This window comes from Panthera pardus, unplaced genomic scaffold (genome assembly GCF_024362965.1).
Source record: "Panthera pardus isolate Hobbes unplaced genomic scaffold, ASM2436296v1 HiC_scaffold_10, whole genome shotgun sequence".
In the NCBI taxonomy this organism is placed as follows: domain Eukaryota; kingdom Metazoa; phylum Chordata; class Mammalia; order Carnivora; family Felidae; genus Panthera; species Panthera pardus.
The window spans coordinates 25,166,935-25,183,401 of record NW_026526655.1 but is presented as its reverse complement, the minus strand read 5'-3'; the positions used below and the strand labels follow the sequence as shown (position 1 = coordinate 25,183,401).

The following is a 16,467-nucleotide window of genomic DNA, read 5'->3' as shown; positions in this document are numbered from 1 at the left end:
CTCATGAGATTTTTAAAAAAGATTTTTTTTCCAATATTTCAACTAGAGATGTAACTACCACCAATGAATATATATACTTGATAATATCTCCTAACCATTTAATCATCATACCAATATTATGAGGTATAAGAATTTCCATTTTAAAAATTATCAAATTATCATCCCATTTTACAGACAAGAAACATGGCAGAGCAAATACTTGAACCCAGGCTTTCACATTCAAAAACATCTGCTCTTTACTTGTACAAAGGCCTACAGATGATTTTTCATAGGAATCATGGGCTGAATTGTGCTGAATTGTACTCTATTACTGGACATGGTCACCTACCTATTTATGACAAAGCTAATCTGAATTAGGTATTAGTCTCAGAATACAGGAAATGGCCTGAGAGCCCAGGCAAGTAATAGGATAGAAAATTCCCCAAACATGTTGGAAATATTAAATCTATAGTAAGATACACTATGATTTTGAGTTATACAACCTTAATTACCAGAATTGAAAACCACTAGGGATCTACCACTATGGTTTTAACTCTTTCTCTGTCTCTTCATATGCCTCTGCCTGTGACCTACTGCCAAAGATACCAGTGGACCTCTTAAAACAGTGATTCCTGAGGTGAAGAAATAAATGCCCTCCCTTCTGCCAAGGGACCCACCAGAAGGAGTAGAGATATAAGTCAAACTTTCCTGGGTGACTTTGAGAGATTTTCCTACTCCCTCTAGGAGTTATGTCCCCCCATGTCCAACATTTAAAATCATTTGATACATAGCAAAATAATAAATAACAACGTTTACTGGGTGATATTTGAGCTAGGCATATTCTATGGACTCCATCAATGCTCACAACCAATTTGTAAACTATATTAACATTCCTATTTTATACATGAAGAAAGTAAGGCTCAGATAATTAAGGAACTTACCCAAGGTTACATATCTAAAAAATGATAGAGCCTTGCTCTGAACCTAGAAAATCTGATTCCAAAGACAGCACACCTAGTTACCACATTATATTGCCTCTCATTAGTTGGCTGGAATAATTATAAGAAAGTCATTAAAACAATGTGAAAACACTCTTCATAATGATAGTGCAGTGACTCAACCAAAGTCTCAAGGAGGAAAATTATTTCATCAATACAGAAACAATATAAAATGGGTCTTGGCTTATAAAACTGAGCTTCGGGCCTTAAGACATGCACTTTCTCTTTCTCTCTCTCTTGCTGATTTTTTCCATACTTTAAACTTTGCCCTAAAGAACTGTATTAACTAGTCTGAATTGATCCCAAGTGCCAAAGTGCCACTGTTGTATAAATCATTTACTTCTACTGCACCCTTTTTAAAAAAAAAGAATTTATTTTTAATATAATTAAATAACCTTTTAATAAGAGATAACACTTACTTGATATTTTCCAAAAACTTTTAAAAGGCAAATATCATACAAATGAAAAATTATGACTAAATGTAATGACATAGATGGACCTCATAAATATAATATTGAAAAAAAGAGGCCAGGGACAAAGAATACATATATATGATTCAATTTATATAAAGTGCAAAAACAGGCAAACTCCTGTTAGCACTCAGGACAATGGTTCCCTTGGAGTGGAGCACAAGGGTGTTTCTGTTTCTACTACTATTCTGTTTCTTGATCGGGCTGATGGTTATATAAACGTTTCATTCGAAGAAATTCACTGAGTTTTACACCTATGCTTTGTATACTTTTATACTGTTAAATTTGATGTTAAATTTGAATTTAAAAATGTACATGAAAAGGCAATATTTCATCCCAAACTGTCATCTTGCTTATTGTAATTTAGCACTACTTTCTCACTTCCAGAAGATACAATTAACTTGTTTCATAAAGAAAGCAAACAGTACTTCTACGTAACATTGTAAATTACCATGTTCCTAAAATGAAATGTTTTAAAAGTCTAACTTATTGAAGTCTAATATAGACAGTAAAATTCATCCTTTTTAATGTGCTTAACCATGATATTTGACAAGCACTTACATTCGTGTACCCATCACCACTGTCAAGAGAGAGAGAAGGGCTCCATCACCCTCCTCCAAAATTCCCTCATGTCCCTTGCCAGGCTTACCTGGCAACACTACCACAAGCAACACGGATCAATTTTCTGTCCCTACAGTTTTGCCTCTTCCAGAATTAATACCACATAAATTGAATCATCTGGTATGTATTCTTTTTAAGTATAGCTTCTTTCATTTAGCAAAATGCATTTGAGATCCATCTGTGTTTTGCATGTATCAATAGTTTGTTCGTTTCTATTGCTGAGTAGCACTGCAATGTATGGATATATCACAACTGAAGAACATTTGAGTAGTTTCCAGTTTTGGGTGATTTTGAGTAAAGCCACTATAAACCTTCATGCATAGGTTTTTGTATGAATCTAAGTGATATATTTTGTTTTGTTTTGTTTTGTTTTCATTCCAACTTGTACTTTTACCTGCACAAAATATTTTCTATAGTGCTTGTAGTCTGTGGTAATTCAGAAGCCTACAGAATACTATACCAACCAGCTCAAAACAATATAAGATCAGAAAAGGAATCAAATCAAACAAGAAACATCTTACGAAAATAGATCAACTTTTATAAATTCCTCTCTTAAAAATGTTTAGTTTTGCAATAATCTACAAAATTAATTTTAAAAATTCTCTTAAAGTTCTAGGTTAATAATTCGAAATCCTGTTTAAATTGTACAAAATTGAAAACCAATGACACTACTAATTTGGATGCTAAAATCATAATGAGTAAAGAAAAAAGAGGTAAGGGATGTGGTTTGAAAAGTAGTGTTATATGCCTATTTCATAACTCCCTAATTTAACATATTATCAATTTCACCCAACTGGTTAGTAGTTTGTAAACATGATCATTTGAAAAGGATTTGAGTGACAAAATGGAAACATGGTAGATGTTACCTAGCATGTTGTGGTAAAGTGGAATGGCCCGTCCAAGGATAGTAAATGCAGTCATGACTAGTGGGGCCGCTACACCTGCAGGCAATTACAGAACAGAAAACATCATTCTCCATTCACAGCGGCATGCGCACACATGCACCAGTGCTCACACACGGAGCCTTGGAGGAAGAACATGGGAAGCAAGCACACCAAGTACCTATCCATCAGGCCGATGCAGTCTTCAATACGTGAGCCTATGCACCTGCAGAAGATCCAAATTTAAAAAAAATACAAGGAAAGAAAAATTAGTCATTTAAAAAAAAATCAGTCAGATAAACACTAATTGTGTCAAATTCATAATTACGGTTATTAGACAATTTTGGAGCACTGTGAATTTAAAGCCAGTGAGAAGATTATTGCCTGATGGATACAAAGAAATAGGTTGCAAATACCACCCGCATGGAATGCAAAGAAACATGTCCACAGTAAAGGAAACTGTACCCTGTTTCTGTGGATAACTTCTAAACACATATGACTCACTTCCAATACTCAATTCATTTGCATCATGAGTACATGTCTTGCTGAATGACTTGATATTTCAATGGTTATAAATGGTTTCATGTATACAGTTTCTTCTAAAAACACTTAAGTAAAAACTAAAGTCAATAAAAAATGAAACATGAGCTATTCAATATAATATAATAACCTGATGCTTAATACTCATTAAAGATGGATTATGGCAGAAAATGAGTTAACATGCTTTAATGCTATTCTTATGGATACTTTACATAATCACATTATTCCATTCCTTGGTTGTGACGGTTTTTAAAACATACTTATCTTTAAACATGAATTCATTTAAAAAGCAAATTAACTGGTTTTACCAAGACTGCAGTTTATCTTGACGCTCTATTTTAAAAGCACAGTGCCATAACAGACAAACAATAGGTTTTTAAAGTGCCATAATATTTAACTCAAACAATAATAAATAAATACTCTCCAAGGAAATGAACAAACTGAGAAGCAGGTAACTAAAGAATTCACTAGAATTATATAAGTACACAAAATCCGGATGTACGGTCCCTAGAATTTCATTTTGAGGTATTATGGAAATATTACTTCTTCCATCTTCCAATGTACAAATTGTATTTCCTTCCCTTTTCTCTCATCAAATACATATATCTACGGTGCATTATCAATATTCCCTCCACAGCTATGATTTATAGGACTAATTCTGATCACAAATGTTTTTTCCAAACTCTAATTTCTGAAACTGAAAAGGAAGCTGAAGTTAAAATCACCATATAATGAAGTAATAAGGGACTCATGTATAAGGCCAGACTGTCTACTATATCCTTAGATAACTCTCAACATTGGTAAACTAATGTAACTATGTATAATAATAATTAAGTCAATATTTCCCTGCTTCACGAATATCTGCTATAACATTTCTACTAGGTGGAAAATTGTTTTCATTTTGAGCATTGGTTTTGAATAGCCCAGAAAAAATTTAATGTACAGAAAAATGGGGAATACACTGTGAAAAAAGTCTTTTAAAAAAGCAAATAAGAAATACAAATAAAAATATATAGCACATAGCATTGAATTGGTACTATAATCCATAACCAGAACCATTTCTTGAAATGGAAAAAGTAACTACTAAAAATGTTTTCAAACTGTCTTATATGATATTCTTTTTATTTTATTTTGAAGAGCTTATTTTTTTCCTAGGTTCCTATTATATCTTCTTCCAAGTGCTTTTTTATACAGTATTACCATTTGGTAAAATTAATAGTCTACTTCTTATTTCCAAGTGAGAATCTGAAAGCTATGATTAATTTGCAATCTGTGTCTTTACAATAACATTTGAAATATAAAAATATTTGAAAGTGAAATTCAACTTGAGGGTAAAGTGTGAATAATTAAAGATCTTTATTCATCCATTAAAAAAACATGCTTGTAGGCCTACTAAGTGTTGCTACTCTTCTAGGAGCTGGGCAGTGGGGGGGGATGATGAATTAGACACTTTTCCTATTCTTAATGAGCTCACAATTTAATGCATAATAGGAGATAGATGCATAACCAGGTGTATATTGTTTAATGTGATAAATATAAAAAGAGACATGAAAGAGTGGCTTAAGGGAGCATAGAGGAGGGACACTTAGCTTTAGAAATTCATGTTAATCCTCATGGAGAAGTTAGGAAGCTGAAATGCAGGGTGCTGATAACCTGGGTTGGAGTAGCAGTCATTTCTAAGGGGTAACAAACAGCAGGAACAAAAGCATAGATCTGAGGAAATTTAGAGTGCACATGAAAAACTGCAAATAATTCTGAATAGTCAGGAAGCAAACAAAACATGAGGTGACAGGAAGAGGGAAAGAAGCGAGATCATTTAGACAGGAGCCAGAATTTGAAGGCTATTTGCTTAGGGGCAAACTTAATGGAGAACCACTGCAGGGTTTTTAAGTAGTGGATTTGCTAGATTTGTATTTTACATGGATCTCTGCCCTGTGAAGGCTAGTCAGCTGGGATCCAGGTAGATTCCTTTGGCACCAAGATTCTTTTAGTGTATGTAAAAGATGAAAAGGGATTACACCGGGGAAATGGCAACTAGGATAGAGGCAGGGGGCCAGATTCAAGAAATGCCTTCAAAGGTATGGTGGGTGGGGTGGGGAAGAGAAGTTGATGGCTGATTTGATGAAAGAAAAGTAGGATCAGAGGAGTTAAACATGCAGTACCATCAGTGAGGGAATGACACCTCACTGGGTGGGAGGAGGGACACCTTTTCTTGTGTGTGTGTTGGGGGGGGAGGGGTTGATAATTTCAGCTTTATGGATCTACAGTATGGTATGCATCCAGTGTGGTTGTCCTACATCTGGGTAGGGAATGTTCCTCGCCAGCTGGAAAGAGAGGCCTGTGGTTGTAGGGTGTGAAGGCACCAGTGTGATGATCAGTTTTGAAACAGCATACAGAAGAAAGTTGAAATCATGTAAGTGGGTAAGATAGCTGAAGAAGGATCTATAAAGTGAGAAAAGAGGAGACTGAGACTGAAACTCAAAGAACTCCGATAACCAGTAAATGACCTAAGATAAGCTCATATGCCAGAAGCATGAGAAAATATTGAGTAAAATCAAGTAATTACAGCATCATTGTGGGAGCCAAATCAGGAGAGACATTCAGGAGTAACTGTCAAAATCAAATGCAAAGAGAGGTCTAATAAAATAAGAACTACTGAGAGCATTTTAGTTGTCATTGTCAAGGTCAGCAGAATTTCAACCACTGTGAGTTGAGAAGCATATTGGACATAAGCAAAGCAAGGGAAAAGGAAAGTGAGCACTGAGGGGGCAGGATGTGGGGTCAGGAAAGTTTGTTGAGGGAACTCTTGAGGAATATTTGAGATGTAGACATATTTAAAAGCTAAAGATGAAAGAAACAATGAAAGACAAATAATAAAAGTGTGACTAAAGCAGCACCATCCTGTCTAAGTACAAGTCACTGTGTATTTAAAGATGTATACTCTATTTCAACCCTTTGGACTTCATATAAGCAACTAATTAGCACATGTAATTTATATTGATTCAGCAAGATCACAGAATAATGGAAGCATTAAACTTTTGAAGAGTCAAAATCTCAAATATGAGATCAAAATCAGATAAGGAATAAGGTAACTCTACAAAATTAGTGTTACAAAGTAAAAAATTTAAAGGAAGATCAGAAACTATAACATGTCAATATAACATATTACAAAAGTATCTGCAATTCTGAACACTGAGTTGTGTTTAACATTTGCCACTATTTACTGATTTGTAAGCACTTTGATATACCCACCTACCTTAGTTGAGATATTTTGACAAGATCTTCAAATTTTGAAATGAAAGTGGAGTATTTTAAAATTTCAATTAAAAGAGTATAGACAATAATTTCACAAACAGCTCTTCTTTCCTTTTATAAATGAAAATTATTTCACCATAGAAATTTAAAAATATATAAAAAGGGTTGATAAAAAAAAAGATAAACGCATACAGGGAATTTAATAATATGGAAACCATGATTCTACCATTAACAAAAATATTCAATGCAAATTTTCAAAGACGCCTATGAAAAACAAATATTCTAGTCCATGACTAAAAACCAAAACTGCATTGATATTTGTCATGGATTAGATTTTAGTGTGGAAACCACAAAAAAAAAAAAAATCCCCTTACAGGAATTTAATTACATACTGAATTTAGTTTACAAGTCTTTTTTTTTTTTAATTCTATCCTGCTATTTTCAAATATGAAGATCATTCCTAAGTTTTAAATTCTTGCTCATCATTTCAAAATATGGGGATCTTACTCATTTCTGAATTTAGCTATCACTCTCTCTGATGTGCAGTTGGTGTTCAGTATAACCAAGTTGAGGAATGAATGAAACGAGAAAAGCCTACTAAAATAAAAGTTCTCTAGTCAAGGCAAGAAGAGACAATGTTATTCCCCACCCCTCTAGGGATATTAATGAGAATCTCCTGATACGTGCTAAATGGATAACCTATTTTAAAATTATCTAAAGAACTTATTAGAGCCAATATATTTAATGTACTTCCAGAGTAATAAAAGTGCTTTTAAGGTATTACACACATAATTTTATTTTCAGAAAATCATTGAACAGTATTCAAAGTAAGAACTTTCCTTCTAAAAAATGTGATTCAAAAGACTATTTCCAGTAACTTGGTTCTTGAATTATCTAGCTGACATAATATCAGCATATAAAAGGAATGCGGTTTTCCAAAGTGGGGTTGGCATGGTGAGCTCACACACACAGACAGGTCAATTATTACATGTATTTAGGAATAAAAATAGTCACTCGTCACGTCATCTCCACTGGCCCTGTGATCTTTCTAGACAAAGATCCTACTTCTACATGCAATTTGAAAAGAAGGGACTAAGTGTACAGAGCACCTCATGGCTTCACTCAAGAATCTCAGAGCACAGTGCTACACAACAGTAATATAGAATAGGATTTAGGAATTTAGGAATTTAGGAGTTCTGGGATTGGGATGACAAAACTCTCATGGAGTGAACCTGGACAATATGGAGGATATTAGGAAAAGGATGGCAGGAAGCTAAATGAAAACAAACACACAAATCCTTCAGGACTAAGTCATTCCTTACAATCCATTTACCTTGGAAGATGCCAGGGAATACAACATCCAATTCTGTCTCCCCATCATTCTGCAACAGTTGATTTAAAGACATTTTTCTCTTTACTTGGAGTTCCTAAATGGCCTGGTCAGATTTGTTCCATTTATACCTTCATCCTCCCTTTTTGCTGACATCTGGCTTTTGTTGCTGTGGTAAATGGATCTCTTCATTGTCTCTACTTCCACTTCCCCCACTATAGATGTGTTCTTTTATTACATAATCATGATTTAAAAGGGCTGAGAGGAAGACACACCAGCCACACATCCAGACTATGGCTCTGCGATCTCACTTTCATTTCCCTAATGGCCTCATTGTAATTAGATTTGCAAAAATAGCAAAAGGTCTCATTTTGAATGGCAACAGCTGTTGACATCAACATTATATTGAATAATTTACTGGTTTAATTTTAGCTGCAAAACAATAAAACCCTCCTGTGGATGATTACTATAGCAGGCAAAGTTTTCCCTTTCTGTTGCTGACTCTTCTGCTCCAATGGCACCAGTTGTTCATGAAATACTCTTAACCCAAGTGTGCCAAAACCTCGCAAGGGGAGAAATTTATTCCTTGTAGTTTCCTTGAAGCTAGGTGCCCGTGTGACTATTTCAGTATCCTCAGTCTGTGTCCTTATGTGTAAACCAATGAGATGGCGTTAGCTCTTCTAAGCTGAATTTAAATTTGAATGGCAGAATATTACTTTACCTTTTGAGGATCTACCACTTCACAGAGTGACTTAAGCTGATTTCTTGACCTGCAGGAAATTGTAGCAGCATCTGCAAATTGATGTCCTCTTGGCAGAAAATGATGTTGTTGCTTGCTTAACTTCTTCAATATCCCCTAGCAACTAGCTCTTAATGTGGCAGAAAACATTCTTTATAGAATCTCATACTCTCCTGCCAGATATAAAGTACCCGAGATAATTCTCAAAAACAAGTGTATGTATTTGCACGTGTGTGTGTGTGTGTGTGTGTGTGCACTCATAATGAAGAAGAGGATTTATGGACAGAAGGAGGATAGAGTATATTAAATTGTTCTCAAGTCTGAAAGTAGTCATCTTCTGGAGGAAAGAAAAAGAAAAGCCCTTATTAAAATAGATTTGCTATCTTTTAAAAAAATAGGTTCTGGGATTGGTTACATGAGTGGCATTATTTCTTTCAGTTCAGTGCTTTTTTTCTTTCTGTAATATGTCTTTGTTTTACAACTGTTTCAATATCAAAGGTAATATAATTATTATTCATTTTATAATGCATCCTTTTGGAAAAAAAGATAGAAAACTGGGTACCCATCTTTGAGTTGTCCTATAGTAGTCAAAGAATTTCTGGATTATAGGCTGACCTGTATTAAAATTACTTTCACAAAATGTATTTGTGATTTTACTAATATACATATCACTAAGTTCTCCCCCCACCTTTTTTTCTGTCATTATTTTGCTTATATTTTGTTGAAGGAGTAATCCAAGGCAATATCTATCAAAGAGAGCTAACCACAACTTAAGCTGGTTATAAGAACAAAGAAACGTAATCAGAAAACTTCTGTTAAAGATTGATTAAGCACACATCTCCAAGTATGACGGCTATCTTGTCTCTTATAAGATATCTTCAATACCAAGTAAAATTTAGAAGAATTTCTAGACTCCCTACAAGTATACCTCCCACCAGCTTCATAAAGGTGTCAATAGAATACTTTTAGGTAAATATTTAACAGAATATTTCAGAGAGTGTACATTTGATTACATAAATTGTTTCCTTAGAAAGTATTCCTCTTCAAATCAACATGTTAATATAAAGATGAATCGAGTTTTACATGAGCATGTTATATAGTTAGTAGATGGTGTCAGGGGTAAAGATAACATGTGTGATGGAGTCCTTGGCTGGCAAGGATGCTTACCCTTGGGTGCAGTTTGGATGGCATGGATGGCACTCTCGATCCTGATCAGCATACTTGAAAATGAAACTGTTTGCCCCCTGCAAGCCATCTGGACATTTTTCCACACAGTTCGGGCCATCCTTAAAATGGGAACACTTTGTGCAGTTATCAGGTCCCTGAATTGTGAAAAACAAAACACAATGGAGAAAGAAAAATGGGTGCGGTTTCCTCTGGTATTCATGTGGATTAGTCCTTGAGACTTCAGTGAGTAGTCAATCTTGCACTAGGGAACGGGAGAACATTTTCAGAACTACAAGTGGGGATGTCACTATGGCAGCTTTTCAATGTAAAAACGAGATGTAAACTTTCCTTTGATTGTACTATGACTATTTGAGCAATGGATTTTAAAATTTACTATGGTTGAATTATTAGGAATTAGTCAGGTTAGGCAAATAAAAATTAATTTCTATGTTACACTCCATCTTAAATCAGCTTGTGATAAAGTTAAAACTCACACGTCTATAGAGATTTTAGTAAATAACAGTACAGTACTGAGAGCACAATAAAGGCACACTCTGATAAGCAAATATCAAAAGTCCCATAATAGTGAAATAGATGCATGCAAAATTTATCCAATAGTAAAGGTGATATAAATATGAGCAAAATAAATTTTAATGGCACTAATTCACTTCATATATTTATGTTGATAATATATAACCATTTTCTAAAATGTAGAATGTTACTAAGCAATAATAGCATGCAAATATATTTAAATATCAAAAAGTAAAAATTTAAAACTCATATTAAACAAAATAATTTTACAAGAAAAAACTGGTTTCAATTTGGTGCTAGGGATAGTAAGCACGCAAAATGATAAGGGGTCTACCACCAAATCAAAGAAAATTGAGAATATTTTTATTAAAAATGCTATTTTCTGGGGCGCCTGAATGGTTCAGTTGGTGAAGAGTCCTCCTCTTGGTTTTGGCTCAGGTCATGATCTCCCAGTTTGTAGGTTCAAGCCTCATGTCAGGTTCTGCACTGATGTGTGGAGCCTGCTTGGGATTCTCTCTCCCTCTCTCTCTCTCTCTCTCTCTCTCTCGATAAATAGATAACCATTTTCTTAAAATGCTATTTTCTTAAGAGATGCCAATATATTTACACATTTAACTATTTTGAATAGTGATATTACCTACTTAAAAAGTTGACTTTTGGCCTTCCCTTTTGAACATCATATTGTCTTAGGTTCCTCTTTTCTTTGACCTCTCTCTGGAACTTCTTCCCCTGACCCATCTCTCCCCAAAATCTGTCTGTCCACATAGTTCCAACAATTATGACAGTTCACATTAAACACAATTTAGATAAATGAAATATAGTAAGTATAGAGGGAGATAATCAATTTTATTAGGCTTATAATTAACATGGTGAATCTGGGGGCCAACAACAAGCAGACATTGTACAGAACTATGTATTAGGCAGGGAGTGTCCATTCACAGGAGTGTATTACATCCTTCTACAAATGTTAATCCAAAAGTGGCCAGACATAACAAGTTGGAGATATAAGACATCAGGAAATCAATAAATATAACATTGTAAAATTTAAAGATTGAGGCTGCTAACGAAGAACAGTGGTGTAAAGAAGAAAAAATAATCAGGAAGAGGTTTCTGGAAATTCTGGGACTGGTGAGGTTCAATCAAGCACTATTTCGCTATTTTGATGTGAGATTTAGAACTAAAAGAAAATTATCCTATGAAACCTAATCCCTATTCAACCTGAAGAGTTTGCTATTGGCAACTTCTTATTTCCTACCAAAAAAGAATACTTCACATGTCTCCAATTTTAACACCTGCTCATGGGTACTTAGGCACGTAATGCCATCTATTATACAAAATCATTTACTGTGCAAGTATGCTCAGTGGCATGACTTATTGTACAAGACAAGAGACAGGCTGATGTCTTCCTGCAGAACAGAAGAATAAAACTAACCATGAGTAAATTAGGCATGGTGAAAATTAGAAATTAGGAATTATTTTCCTATAAAATTCTTCTAATGTAAAATAATGTCCAGGTAAAATCAGAAGACACAAAAATTATGAAACTAAAATGAAAATCATATTTAATGTTTAACTGTCCTTCTAACAGATTTTTTGTGTATTTCTTTGTTTTTTAAGCCCCTCTCACCTATTTGATTGTGTGATGATACAAAACCTAATGTTCTAAGCTGACATAACTAAAAAAAATCCCGACAAATCTCAAAAGAAATGAAATATACTAGTTCTCCAACTCATTTCCATAAAAAAGATTTAAAGAAATACGCGTGTCTAATGCTTACTCTTCTATCATTATATTCCCAAAGCTTTTAAGAACCTAAGTTCAGTGAATGAGTTGATAAATGCAATGATAAAAAACAGAGGTGAAAGCAATATTGTTCCTTGTCTCTGATTTTAAGCTATCCTTAGATTCAATTATCTAGGCAGAAAACTAAAGAATAAGCTAAATCCTGATAGAAATATTATTTTTTTTCTCAGTAACAATTGATGATTTTCTCTGGTAACTACTGCTAAGAGACAATGCTAATATTCACCAGTATCCATTTCTCTTCCAGTCCTAGCCACATGGAAGACTGGAATTCCCCTCCCACCAGAGGTGAGGTATGTTTTCTTCTGGACCATGAAATTAAGTAGAAACGATTTATGAGACTGTCAGGGCTCAACTCTTCAGCCTTCTCTTTGCCTGCTGCCATGATGTGGGGATCCCATGCAAATGTGGAGATGCCATAATTCAAAGCATCTCAGAATGCTAGACCATCTCAGGGAGGAGAGCTGACTTGCAGTGCACTTTACATGAAAAATATTTAAACATTTTCCTATAAGCTACTCTAATATGGGGGTTATTTGTTATGGCAGCACCCCTTTATGAACTTGACTTTAACAACTACTTTAGCTTTTATCATTTTCTTTCCCTATATCTTCTCTTGCATGCCACCTCTTTGGCTTATATTTTAATCTCCTACAACTCCTCTGATGTCCCTTACTTCTCTTTCTTCTCACATGCCCTTCCTTTATCTTTCCTGACAGGACCAAACAAGGGTAGTAAAAGTGAGACAGAATGGATGAAATTGCTAAATAAATAATAAAACATAAAAAACACATGCAGACACACAAGGCTATAAAAACAGGGGCTTGCTTTATTTCAAAGCTAGCCCTTTCAAGATTATCCTGGATTTCTGCCACATTTAAATAGTATAATACTATCCCATTTGACATGTAGCTGTTATATTCTCAGAAAACATATTATCCTTATTATATTACAGAATTTTTGCAGGGGTGGGGTGGGGAGTGAAATGAATAGAGTGTAAAATTTGGAGGCAGAACTTCAACAGTTGAGTCCCAGCTCCACATCTTATAGATTGTTGACTCTTTGGTATAACTTTCTAATTATTATAGATTAAGTTTCTTTATATTTTAAATGGAAAAAGTGATCATCATATGCTTCAAATGTAACAGTATTTGACAAATATAAATGTGTACCAATTATTATTATTAGGAAAATATGGACAGGTCAGGAAAGTGTGATTCCAACAGAAGAAATGGTAAGGCCAGGTGTTGGAATTCCAACCTTCTTCATGACTTCTCTATCTCATCACAATGTCAGTCTCACAGAGAACCTCTTGGATATCTTAAATGATATATGCCTGTGACATGGCACACAAAACACTTCTGTTTATAGTTGTGATAATCGATATATAAACCCAGAAACAGGCAAAAACCTCATATAAACTGTAAAAGCTGAAAGCAAGCAACGTCCTAGTGAAAGGAGGATGGGTCATTGTTTGAGCTCAGTCCTACCAGTTTCTCTGACACCATAACCTAAATTGTATTCTTACCTGCTTAGCATTTCAAGTTGTACTGATCGAGTGATCAAACAGGTTTTCTTGATTCCATTCTCTAATTTTCTACAAATAAGTGATTCAGGTTTACTAAATCTTTTCTACTTTTGACTTAATGCCTTTCCTAAACTCTAGACATATTAATTGACAATGTTCACACTGGGTGGTAATTTTAAGTATATGGCTCAACAATGTTGTCAATATGAAAACAAAATGTGTTCATTAAAAACTTAATTTTTTTGTTCTTTCTTAGTTATCAAATAATTTTGAAAATTGAAAAAAAACATTAACTATTAGGGTTTTTTTAGTGTGTAGTTTATAAACTGTCTCAATCTTTTGAGTAACAGAAGAATGAACAAATAAACTGTGAAAACATACAAATTGAAATAAATTAATAAACTAGTTACTCAGCAGGAAAATTTTATACCATAGGAGACAGCAAGAGGAATAGAAAAAGAATGGGACTGGTTTTGCAGTCTCCTTGTTATTGTAATTACACATTTTTGAAGTCTCAGTGTCTCTGAAAGATACGTTGTTTTTCATTATTTGACTTTTGGTACTTAAGTATGTTAGTGTTTAAAGAAGTCGTATATAGATAGCTTGACTTGCTTTAACAACTCATTTCAGAATTTTACTTCCCTATGTTTCATGTCATTCTTTACAGTATCCACATTTCTCTTTCTGTGGCTTAATTGCCCTTTCCACTAATATCTTCAGTGGAGAAAGAAAAGAGCTGTATATGCCCTTTGCATACTTACTTGGAGATCATTTACATATTGAATTGTCTTTTAGACTTTGGTTCTTGAGGCCAAATCACACCACTTCTTTTTCTCAGAGGTCTGATTTTCCAAGTTTAATCATCCTTATGGTAGTCCTCTGAACTGTCCAAGCTTTACACATCCTTCTTTAGATGAAGTTCCAGAACAGCTCATTGGGGCCTAATGGAAGTTTGGAGGGCTCAACGATATCTTTTTTCTAAGCTTATTAAGTGCTGAATAAGCACTCTAGTAGAAAAATTAGTACTATTTAAATTACACATAAATTCTTATGGAACAATGTTGAGCTCTCGGCTACACCCAAATGTTGGTCACCAAATCATCTATTGAGAAATTACTCGATACACACACACACACACACACACACACACACACACACACACAAACCTGGAAATTTGTCTAAAGAAGGATGAATGTGACACTTTGGAATGACAAACTCATATTGGCCTCATTATTAAGAAAAGGCCTGAATGATGGGAAACAAAGGGAGATCTAAAAAGGAACTACCATTTTCTCTATAAGGCTAACTTCAAACATTTAATGCCAGTGTGTCCATCAAGACTTTCCTAATCCCATAGCCCCTCCTTCCATTCTCATAGCTCAATATTTCTCTCTGCCATAGTATTTAACACACTGTTTTAGATTTTAGTTTATGTTTGCCTTCTCAGTCTGTCTTAATGTCCTTCACAAATCCATAATAGTTAAATAATTAAACACAAATATGAATGTGTTATAGTTTACCTCAAACACACCATGAATTTTTATATTTGCATTCCTTGTATGCCTCCTCTTTCCAGATGTTTCTTCTTCAAAGTAGAGCTCAAATATCACTTCTCTATGGGTTTCCTTGATGCCCTACTTTCCATCCCAAAGACAGATAAATTTCTCTCTATCATTTTTGTTTCTATAACGATTTACACATATTTATATTTTATCAATTATTTTGGTTCAATCTAATTACTTATAGATCCATCTTTTCAACACTGTGCAATTTCAAGGGCATCTTCATATTCTCTTTTTAAATACATTATATGGGACATAAGTATTTAAGAAATTTAATTTGTAAATATTTTGTCTCTACTACCAAACTATAAGCCTCTTGAGGGCAGAATATCAAACATGATTCCCCTTAGTATGCTATAAACACCTGCTGAATGGATGGATAGACGATAAAGCAATGACATAATAAACATTCACACATGTAACTAAATAAGCCAACACAACCACAGGTGTCTTCAAGCTTACCGGTCCATGGCATGTGAGGATGCCGTCTTCCATCTTCTCGCACTGGGGGTCACACTCCACACAGATGGAGCCATTCTCAAACTCTCGAAATTCACTGTGAAAACATCAGCTGCATGAGGTGGTATAAGCAAACAAGCTGTCAACTTAACAAATGAAGTAACATCTGCTAAAAGTCCTATTGGCAGAGTAAATTCTAGAGTTTGTTTCTCAATGTGCCAGGAGCATCAGAATCATTTCCCTGTACATTAAGGAATAAGCTCTCCATTAGGAGAAAAGATAAACTGCAGCCAGATGGCTCTCCCTGCCCTCCACTGGGTTCAACGATAGACTCATTCAGGAAACATCTCTCTTGTGAGAGATATTCTAGCAGTCTCAAAAAAAAAAAAAAAAAAAAAGGAGAGAGAGAGAGAAGAAAAAAAAAGTATGACTCTTCCAATGACACAGCAGAATTATTTTCACTCTTTTTTTAAAGTAAAGCTGTGCCTGTTTGTCTCTATATAAAATGTTACTCTTGGCTGAGCTTTATTTTTTAAACTCTGAAAGAACTATTGTATTTTTCTTGTTGCTAAGTTACATGATATTCCCCATTCCTGTCCTTCA

The 16,467-nt window shown here is 34.4% G+C and overlaps 1 protein-coding gene across 6 annotated transcripts in view; it reads right to left on the bottom strand.

The window, feature by feature from the left end:
* The window catches only part of ERBB4 (erb-b2 receptor tyrosine kinase 4), a 1,139,239-nt gene that overhangs the window by 257,064 nt on the left and 865,708 nt on the right, over positions 1–16,467 (bottom strand). For 2 of the 6 annotated variants that reach the window (XM_019446103.2, XM_019446105.2), the window contains exons 14-17: positions 15,868–15,961; positions 9,981–10,135; positions 3,131–3,175; positions 2,935–3,009 (exon numbers count right to left, since the gene is read on the bottom strand). In XM_019446103.2, coding sequence (XP_019301648.2) covers positions 2,935–3,009; positions 3,131–3,175; positions 9,981–10,135; positions 15,868–15,961 — 369 coding nt within the window. The remainder of the gene's footprint in view (positions 1–2,934; positions 3,010–3,130; positions 3,176–9,980; positions 10,136–15,867; positions 15,962–16,467) is intronic. The other 4 variants (XM_019446106.2, XM_019446109.2, XM_019446104.2 and 1 more) reach the window with 2 other exon arrangements.